Source organism: Arabidopsis lyrata, assembly GCF_000004255.2.
Source record: "Arabidopsis lyrata subsp. lyrata unplaced genomic scaffold ARALYscaffold_7, whole genome shotgun sequence".
In the NCBI taxonomy this organism is placed as follows: domain Eukaryota; kingdom Viridiplantae; phylum Streptophyta; class Magnoliopsida; order Brassicales; family Brassicaceae; genus Arabidopsis; species Arabidopsis lyrata.
This window is the reverse complement of record NW_003302549.1, coordinates 14,711,090-14,721,816: the sequence shown is the minus strand read 5'-3', so window position 1 is coordinate 14,721,816 and position 10,727 is coordinate 14,711,090. Positions and strand designations below refer to the sequence as shown.

The 10,727-nt window shown below is 37.1% G+C and overlaps 2 protein-coding genes across 2 annotated transcripts; both read right to left on the bottom strand.

Annotated features, from left to right (window-relative positions):
• Positions 1 to 1,958: 1,958 nt before the first annotated feature.
• Positions 1,959 to 4,953, bottom strand: LOC9306429 (purple acid phosphatase 23). Its single transcript, XM_021019361.1, has 8 exons — positions 4,620 to 4,953; positions 4,299 to 4,490; positions 3,684 to 4,020; positions 3,361 to 3,578; positions 3,024 to 3,214; positions 2,539 to 2,820; positions 2,284 to 2,411; positions 1,959 to 2,178 (listed from the first exon to the last, which is right to left on the bottom strand). The coding sequence occupies exons 1-8, from the start codon at positions 4,870 to 4,872 to the stop codon at positions 2,043 to 2,045; spliced, it is 1,737 nt and encodes a 578-aa protein (XP_020875020.1). The 5' UTR covers positions 4,873 to 4,953; the 3' UTR covers positions 1,959 to 2,042.
• Positions 4,954 to 9,388: 4,435 nt separating this feature from the next.
• LOC110226093 (DNA ligase 1-like) lies at positions 9,389 to 10,702 on the bottom strand. The gene is made up of 2 exons (XM_021016681.1): positions 9,703 to 10,702; positions 9,389 to 9,627 (listed from the first exon to the last, which is right to left on the bottom strand). Exons 1-2 carry the CDS (start codon positions 10,273 to 10,275, stop codon positions 9,460 to 9,462), a joined length of 741 nt encoding a protein of 246 aa, XP_020872340.1. The 5' UTR covers positions 10,276 to 10,702; the 3' UTR covers positions 9,389 to 9,459.
• Positions 10,703 to 10,727: the final 25 nt, after the last annotated feature.

Here is a 10,727-nt window from a genome sequence, read left to right as displayed (position 1 = left end):
TATCTATTGATATTTGTTAGTTATTTAAGACCGACAACTAATCAACCTCATATGTATAAAAATCTCACATTATTTAGCTAGTGTATGTAACTATTTTGTTTTAACTAAACAAAGGTTGTTTTCGTCAAAGATATACTAAACTAAAAGAAGTTTGTCTATATAAATGTGAGTTCCATTGTGGAGTTTCAGACAGTGTTCTTTTCTACTCTCAAAGAGTATATAACTTTTCTTTCTCTTTGTTTGGAGGGTTTTGAGATTTTGTTATGAGTGTTGTTGCTTAACATTTTGGGTTTCGGGATTTGGAATTCGTTTATACTATGGAAAATATGGGTGAAAGGACTAACGTTAACAACCTAGACCATGCTGATGATGAATGTAGGATTTGTCTCGAGTCACTGCAAGTTGATAATCGAACCCGAACCCCGGTTAAGCTTCGATGTGGTCACTTGTATCATCTAGGTAATCTTTTTGTTTCTGTGTTTGAAATAAAAGAATTCTTATGAGATTTTTGTTGTATGATTTGAGAAAACTATTGTTACGAGATTTTGTTCTATGATTTAATTTTCTTTTCCTTGATCTTTCTTCTCTCTCTCTCCACCAAAATTGTCCTAATAGATATGAGATAATTTAGTGGAGTAGCTTAGCTTGCTGAGATAATTAATTGTATTTTTTCTGATTTGTTTCTTAATCATAGATCCATGTACTCATGTGTGACGGTAACAAAAGCTAAATTAGTTTTGGTTTTTCTTATACACTATCTTGTGATGTCAAACACCTTTAATTTGTTGCCATTATACTATAGATTGTATCGGTTCTGCTTTCAATGAAAGGAATAAGATGTTATGTCCGACATGTAAGCGAGTGGAACAAGGTAATTGGAGGTTTGCACGCAGCTCTCCAAGTCAAGGTTTCAATGCACCATCGGTTCAGCCAGTTATGGGCGGTTTACCAGTACCGGTCTTGCGTGGTTTAATGTTTCCATCTGCTGGGAGACAACTTGGTAGTAGAGTACCAAATCAAGGTTTCAATGTACCGTTTGTTCAGCCACTCATGAACGGTCCAGCACCACCGGTCTGTCGTGGATCTTTCTTGTCATCTGCTGGGAGACAACATCGGAGAACACCAAGTCAAGATTTCGATATATCGGTTGTTCGGCCACTGGTGGAGGGTTTACCTGCAGCGGACCCGGGTGACCCTATGTTGACATCTGTTGAGAGAGAACTTGGTAGAGTATTACCGGATCCACATAGATCAACTTCATCTCCGTGGTCTAACCAATCGAGGCGTGGACCTATGACATCTGTTGAGAGACAACTTGGTAGAGTATTACCGACTCCACCTATGTCAACTTCATCTGCGCGGTCTAACGTATCGGTGAGTGAATCTTCCTTAGATTTGACGCGACAACAACAGATAGCAAGAAACATATCTCGTACTATTGCTGCTAAGGAACCTCGTAAACATCGCACGATGTATGGTTATGACATTAGAAGCAGCGGTGGAGAAGGTGGAAGTTACAGCAGTGGTAGCGGAAGTAGCAGTGGTGGAGAAAGCGGAAGATACAGCCGTGGTAGCAGTGGTGGAGAAAGCGGAAGATACAGCCGTGGTAGCGGAAGTAGCAGTGGTGGAGAAAGCGGAAGCTACAGCCGTGGTAGCGGAAGTAGCAGCAGTGGAGAAGGCGGAAGCTACAGCGCAGAGGAGGAGGAAATAGTTTGGAAGGGATTGCAACAGCTCAAAGGGCGGTAATGACGAAAACAATAGCAACGGGACGCGGTGGTGATCCACAAGCAGAACCGGTGGATACAAACAGTTCCTACCCGTAGCATAAGCAACATAAGCAGTGGATTTCATGAGTTTTCGAAACTTAGACCCATTTTTCTATTTTCATTTTGTTTTAGTTCTGAATTTTCTTAAAACCAAAAAAAAAACTGTTGTTCTTCTTGTTTGCTTTGCATAAGTTTAAAAAAAAAAAAAATTAAATGAAGTTAAAGTTTTTCACTCTATACAAATCACTATAGTAGTGTCGAACATGGCAAAGAGGCTCAAAGCAAATTCAGATTAAACACAATGGACCTACAAGTGCCAAACATGAAGAATATACATATGACCATTGGTAATGTGGGAGAGGAAAATCTAGATATGTCGCCGCCTGATTTCTCCCTTCCTTCGCCTACTTCCCTTTCCATCAAGCCGAATATATATGTTAAACGTCAAATGGTTTTTACTTTTATTGAATACATATATAGATCACTAAGGTATTATAGAGATATATTGAACTAGTACCTCGAAATTGCAGGGGGAGTGCAAACATTTGGTTGACGGACAATGTAGATTTGGTCTCCATAGCTGTAGTTTTTATAGACATCTTGATTCCTGTGCCATGTCCACAGGGCGTGCGTTAAATTCATGACCTGTATCAACACTTTCTAGTGGTCAGCTCTCGTCGCATAAAAGAGAATCACTCTTTCTTACAAGACCATCCATGTTTCCTAAGAGTAAATAGAATCGATGTTTCTTATAAAACATATGAAGATATACCTCGAGGATTCCATGGCCGAAGCTGCTCTCTCTGAAGGCACTCCAATCAGGTTGTCTGTCCCAGCAAAACTTGCCTTTTGCAGGGCCAGAAGTAAAATTTAAAGGGCATGATCCTCCTATCTCGGGGATGTTGTCTCCTGGAGAAGGACACTTCCCAGGATCATCCGCAAAGTCCACATCAACTTTCTCAATGTTTCCACCATCTCCTATTGTTATGTAAACAGGCCCACATGGGTCTAGTGTGTAGTTGTATATGCGGTTCATTCTCTCGTATGCATGTACCTTCAGTAACAATAAACGCCACTTTTAGTCATACAAACAAGGGAAAAAACAGTTCTAAATCGCTAGAGTTCAACATCACTACTGCAATATGGCTGAGTTTCAACTTTCAAACAAACATTGACAAGATATGAACCAAATTCGACAACAAGAGGAACAGATCAAGAGTATCAAAACTCTTTCACCAAGATAATTTGAGAACTTACATGTCCTGCAAACACGATGTCGACACGGTGTTGGTAAAGAAGCTCTTCCATTTCCTGCCTCATGCATTCAAACTCCTGGTAGTGTGAGGAGTAGCTGTTGTACCAAGGCGGATGCATTGTTGCAACCAGCCAAGGTGTCACTGCACGATCAACTTTAGACAAGTCTTCCTTTAGCCATGCATACTGCGCTCCTAAAATAAAGACAATAATAATTTTTTTTTAAATGAGATTGGTTGAAGTAGGAGCACAAGATATCTTCCTCCTAAATTAGGAAATAAAGCATACATTGGGTTCACTAAAATTAAAGTAAAGAGAGTGCAAGTATCCGTGGATTTACCAGTGTGATTGTAATCAACATAAGCACCCAACATAACAAAATGCACTCCTCCGGCATCAAAAGAATAGTAGAAGTTACTGTTGGAGCCACTCTCACTTGCAGGAACTGAAAACCTTTCAGAATATGACTTAAAGGTGATCCCTGAAGCTTGAGGCTCAATCTCATGGTTGCCTTCAATGACCATTGTTGGGACCTTGGAAGTCAGTGGCTCCATGAACCTGCACACAAATAGAAGAATTTGCCACCAAAATCTCTTAAGCCGAACAAGACCAACACAAAGTTCTTCAAATCCAATTTGTTAACCCAAAGATAGTAAGATTTACCTTCCCCAGGCATCCCAGCGAGGTTGATACGTCTCCCTAATAGGTGCATCGGGAAACGAACATGAGAAGCATGAAGCTCCTTTGCCACCAATTGTACGATACTGGTTTGCATATGTTAAGTCCCCAACAATTATAACCAGTGAAGGGTCGTTTTCCATCAAATGGTCAATGGTGGTTGTTGTGTTACTAGTAAGACCCAAATCCCCAACAAAGGCAATTCGATGAGGATATGCATCTTTACTTGGCAGTGGCAAAGTCTTAAAAGAAATTTCCTCACTCATTGCAGGAACAGAGCTATCCCCGCATCTGTAATAATACTTAGTTTCTGGTTCCAGACCTACAATATAAAATAAGTCAGTCACAACCAATATCTGCAAAAATACAATCTTTCCAAATCTGAACCATGGTTCCATAAATTCAATGCAGATTTAGAACAAGGGCGTCTCAAAAATATCATCTTTCTTTCTACTAAGGAAAATATACACACACCACAAAGCCAATTAGGTGCCTAGCTTTAACACTTCAAGTTTTCTCTCTGCATACCAAGTAATGTCAACTCTTAGAACTTAGAAGCAAGGTAAGACTCAGCTCAAAACAAAATGAAGTCGTTATTACCGTCAATGAGGACATGGTGTATGATGCCTGAAGTGTAATTAAGGAGACCATCAAAGGGATACAACTGACTATAAACTGTTGCATTTCCTTTCTTCTTTAGCAAATAGTTTCCTTTCTCCTTCCCATACCATACCTCACTAGCAATCGAACTAGGATCAAGCGGTTTCACATCTTTTCCAACTATAGCATCACCTGAATATATATGCACACAATCTCACAATCCTAGTTCAAATTCAAAACCTAAATATCATACATTAGTCAAGTTGGAGACTTGGAGTTAGAGTTGAATTAAAAAACAAAACTTTAGAAGTTAGAATTTACCAGTGACCCAAGAAACCCACATGGAGGTTGGAGTAGAGAGAGCTAAAGTAATCTGTTCTGGGAAATCAGAGCTGATGTTTCTCTTCCTCAGCCTTGGATGATCCATAGGTAAGTCGTCACTGCCTCGACGTAGAGACGGGTCAAACCGGCGGGTCAGTGGCTTGAACGGGCCGTCTAAAGTTGTTGGGATTGTTTCGCCGGCGGCAAGTAACAACGACATTGAGGTTAGGGTAATGATTATTAGTAAAGGCATGGTTCATGGGTTTGTCTCTTTGGTTCCAGTTTCGTATGCGTGTTGAGTTTTGATGGTTTTGAGCGTAGACGACCATGCCGAAATTTTGAGAATATGCCATTGATATTCTCTGTGTATACTTCACGTTCTTGTATACGTGTCACCATTTATTTGGAGCTCTGGTTACTAAGATTTGGCTATAGTGTTTTTTAAAGAAAACTATCATTTCACATTTTTTACTGTAAACTTTTTAAACGAAATTTTAACTAATGTTTTACCTGAATAACCAAAATTAATAACAGGTCATGAAATAAAATTTTCATAAGATTTACCAAACTAAATCATAGAATTATTCTCATCTAAATTGATGAAGATTAAGTTTAAAAAAAAGAGTGAAGAGAAATAAGATAGAAATAAAACATTGGTGGAGTTGAGTGAGTTTAGTGATAAAATATTAGAGACTATTTGTTTTTGTTTATAATGGAGAGAATTATAAAATCGATCAACACACCGTTAAGAGCACCTACATTGGTCATTTAAATATAAAACTAATAAAAAAAAAAGAAAAATAAAATGGAGAATGGTTTTAATTTTAGATTTGTGTCTTCATAGAGACATTTTAGACCTCCAAAAAAGGAGTGTCTTTAATTTTAACATTAATTAATATGTTGGACACCCATAAAGGGTATTAGGGATGACGATGGTCTAAGTGAGATGTGATATGAATAATGTATAAATTTGGCTAATTAGAAAGTAGAAAAATCTCAAATTTAAGTCTAGAATAACGAACTATAAGATGGTTCAATATTGACTCTCTAAGCACATGGAAAGTTGCAAGGTTGAAATTTATTTTTAAGACACTATGTGGTGGGAATAGTTGAGTTTTGAGTAGTAACCTTAGACTTGACCACAGAGAGACCGTGGACAATTTTTTATACTGCCTAAACACATATTAGCCATGGAATGTTAGGACTTATTTGGATTATAAAAAATCAAGATCGAATTTACATCGACTTTAGCTTGAGGGGATCCGGATGTATAGTAACTTGGTCACAAACTCACGGTCAAATGGGAAATCAAGTGTCTAGTTAAGTCATTATCGAAAGGTTTTTGTTATTCGAGGGCATGTTTAATTGAACACCATGATTTTCATACATGAACACACACCATTTCTTTAACTTCCTTCAAGTTCGATGAAGAAGAAGAATCCCACCCAATTAGTTTCATAGATACGAATAAAAACAGTTCTGGAGTTACGAATATTGCAAACAAAGAGAAATGATATATAAAAGAAGTACGTAGAGATATAAGAAAATGAAATGATATATAAAAGAAGTACGTAGAGATATAAGAAAATGACGGATAAAGGAGCGTGAGGAGAGTCCATGATTGGCTCCGGTGGGGTTGGAGAAAGGATGCACAAAAAACATAAAAGTGTCTCCCTAAAAGGTTAACTAAAGAATTGTTGCATACGTTTTCACTTTCCCCACATCTTATTCATATTTTCTAAGGTGGGTTCTTGGTAGGTTAATTTCTATAGAGTTTGTCCATTTTAAAACTTGAAGATATTAAGAACTTAATATTTAACATTACATTTCTACTTACTTATATATATCTAAAGATCTCAAAGAATTTTAAAGTATAATTGTCATGGAGTTCATAGATTTTTGTAAACTTTTTTCCCATACCATTTTTGTAAGGTTATCCATGTTTATGTTCTTTTAGAAGTTCTCCAAATATTGTCGTGAAGATTCTTCTTGCGTGCATAGAATAGCATGTGTAGCAACCAATTATTTCATATCTTCCATTTTGTTTTTCTTTTGTTAACAAATAAGTTTCTCTGTGATAGGAAAGTCTTCCATTATTCTTCTCGAGCGAGCGTATATAGATAATAACAAAGTTTTTTTCATCATCTAGATATACATTCTAGTTTTGCTAATATTTCTTTCTATTAACTTTGCTCGTTTGTTTTGTTATAATGTTTTTTCTTTCAAGTTATAATATTTGATTTTCATGTTTGTTTTAAAAATATACTGGAGCTTTAGGTTTATGTTATGATTGTGAAAATAACTTATTATACTAACTATATATGATTACTTTTGAATAAAATTACAATAATGGATTATATATATGTACTCAACAATAAAAAATAAAAAAATAAAGAATTCAATATAGGCTATATAGCACTACAAGAAAAATGGCTTTTCGTAGCACCCGAAAAACGCTATCTAACGATACTATAGCGTTTTGACAAGCGCTATTTCTGCGCCCGTCATAATAGGTCAGACACTTTAGATAGCGCTTTTTCGTAATGCTATTTTATTGTTCTATACAATAGCGCTTTAGTAAATGCAATTAAATATTATATAATAGCGTAGTTATGTTGTTATTAATAATATTATTAACAACGTTTTAGGCAATGTTATGTTAATTATTAATTTATTATAGCATTATATTAATTTATCTATATTTCTGTTTTATATAATTTGAATCGATATAAAAATATTAAAATCTGGGTTTATATTATCAAATACTTCATTAATTATTTGTTCCAAAAGAGTCAAACATAAGTTTTACATTTTTAGAAACTTAGTTCAAAAGTACTAAAACTCAAATCACATGAATATAATCTTGTCATTAGGCCAAGCCACAGTGGTTCCTACTGCATCAGCAATGAATTTAACTTCAGAATTTGCTCTCCACACTCGTGCACCCTCAACCTTGGAAACCTCTACCCAGACCTTGCTAGCGTTGGCACCTAAAGGGACGTGATGAACCTTCTCTGCTGGATCAGTTGAAGACACCCGACCTATTGCAACTCTCTGCCCAGTGTTATCAATATCTAATAGAAAACACTTCTGCTTAGCACCTTTGCTACTAGCAGTGCTGGGAGTAGTAGCACTGGGAGTAGTTGCACTCTAAAATCAAACATTATAAAAAGAATTACATCAGACTAACATCACAGCAACATCAACACAATCCAATACAACATGTGACTACCCTAAGATATCCAAGTTTAAGTATTCATACCATTTAAATTAAAAACTAGTTGCAGAGAAACTTACTTGAGGTGATTTTCTGGTTGATTCATCATTTGCAGGTATCTCAAGGAGTTGTATTCTATCAATAGGCCATGCGATGGTCTCATTTAGTGCATCACTCATCAATGAGATTGGAGGATTTGGTCTCCACAGATAAGCATCAGGTTTAACCACCTCCAGGACCTTAACAACTGCAGCACCATGTCCCAGAGGTCTACCATCCACCAATTCATTATGGTCAGTTGACAACAACATACCCTCAGCAATCATTTCATCATCTCCACTCCAATATTGAAAGATTTTAATTCTTCCTAGTGTTTCATCTGTTGGCTAATGTATCATACAAGCATATATCTATATTAGTAATCTAACCAATATGAATTTAAGAGGAACTCAATAGTAGTTGTAATTTACCTGCTCTGATTCAACAGTCTTAGTAGGTTGGGACAAGTTAATATCCTCATCCAATATAATCTTGTCAAGTGGCCATGCAATTTTATGTCCAACAGCTTCACCAAGTGTGAAAATGGTTGGAGTAGGTCTCCAGACAGATGCATGTATAACTGTTGTGGACTTCACAAGTACAGTAGCTGCATTGCGACCCAATGGTATTCTACCAATCTTGTATGTGTGTTCACTGGAGCAGAATTCTCCTTCACCAACAACCACCTCAACATTTGAACACCAATCAAGAAGCTGGCACATAACTCCTCCTTTGCTAACATTGCTTAAGTCAGACATGGAAACATCATCAGTCTGTCTCTGCAATGACCAAAAAAACACATAATTAACCAAAACTTATATAAGTTGGCATTGTGAAACAATGAGTGCCAAAAGGTTTACCTTTTTACTAGCTAAGTTACTAACCACATTCTGCAAATTTTCAAGCTTACTTTGTAATTCTGCTTGAGAAGCTTCAAGCTTCTTGACATGAGAGTCTCTTGCCTGTAAGAATGCTAACTTAGTAACAGTTGCGCCTCTGCCCATCCCCCTAACTCTTCCTGGTCTGTCTTTTCCTAGTACCTGACTCACAGCATCTTCCTTAACATTATCCGTGGATGTGGTGGAGTCCATTTCACTATCAATGGTCTTGATCATTTCCTGACATCAAATTTTATATCACAATATGTAGAAACAATCTTTAAAGTAACCTGAATAACAATTGAAAAAGATTTTAAGTGCTACTTACAATAGTTTCTGCAAACTCTTCCCTCACAGGTCTCCCATCAGAATGTGTATGTCCTGCTATCCACACCTTACTTCTAGTAACTTTTCTAGGATCAGAACTGTTTTTTTTCTACAAGTTCATGCACATATACATGAGTAAATTACTAATAAAAGTACCCAATGCAAAACAAAATATATACCATCTCATCAGCTAAGCGAGTCATTCCTTTGCGGCTTGTAGTATGAGGAATTTGACCTTTCCTCAGTTGCCTGTATTTCTCACTTCGTTCCTATAGACAAAAAAGAGTCAGATGAGTATAACTATTTTAAGGAAATTAATCAAAGGAGTGTAAACAATAACCTTAAAAGCTGCTGTGCATTTGTTCTTAACCCAACTGTTTCAGGCTGATGTACATTGGATGTTGCTAGGCTTCAGTTTCTGTAGAGCAACTTTGCTTTTAGCAGATCTCACTTTGGTAACAAGCTTGGATTTGGCAGCCCTCCACAGACCACCCATTTGCCTAAATACTGCTTCTTTCTGCCAATCTTCTTTTAAATTGAACCTCCCCTGTCAAACATTGCCAAGTTAAGGCACAAACAACACTCTCATATAAATTTTATTCAAGCAAAGGTGAAAAATAACCTGAATTTCTTCCCACATAACGTCTTTTGTCCTTTGATCAAGCTGTCTCCAATCATCTACCAATACAGGCACATGCTCTCTCACTAGAGGACCAAGGAAAGAGGAGAGTGTCACTGATCCCTTACCAACATGCTCACCAAGAGCATTAAACTCCACTTCTACCTTATCCTCAAGATTCTTTGCCACTTTACGCATTCTAGTTGGACCTCTTGACTTCCTCTTTTTGTTGTCTGACTGGTTTGTCTGGGTTTCAGAGGCACCTGCTGTGGAAGGAGGGATTGGATCTTCCACTTCATTCTCTCTTTCATTCTCTTGAGACATACCATTATCTTGTTCTTCATTATCTTCTGCTCCATTCTCTTGTTCTTCAATATCTTCTTCTCCATTAATATCTTCTTCCTCTACACCATCATCTCCTTCAGTAGCCACTTCTATTCTCTCTTCTTCATTGTCTCTTTCATTCTCTTCAATGATAGACTTATTGTTTCTCTTCTTCTTCTTCAATGACACTACAGGAGTGACATCAAGGCCTGCCTGGCGCTTACTGCGACGGATTGCAGTAACTTGGTTCATTGTTTTTGATTACCTGAAACAAAAATAAAGTTTTAATTAGTCCTCTACTATAACACCTTCACAATCAGACCTAACACAAAAACTCTCGTCGTCAGATGATTGATCTCCTAAATCTTCAATTGGCTGAACTGATAATGGTCCAGAAACAAACTCCTCTACTGTTTCTAGCTCATGGTACCCTCTTGGTGGCGCCCTCATACAAACATACCAAGGTGAGCTGTCATCTTCTCTAGAGTAAAAAACTTGTTTAGCCTGCGATGCCAAAATGAAAGGATCATTTAAGTATGCTGACTGGTTCATATGGAGATTGACAAGTGTGAAACCGTCTTCCTCTTTCACTCCATTCCCTTTGTTAGCCCAAATACACCTAAAAACTGGAATCTGGAACATGTGGTAGTCCAGCATCAAGATCTCCTTTATCACTCCATAGAATGATACTGTATCTGCCATTT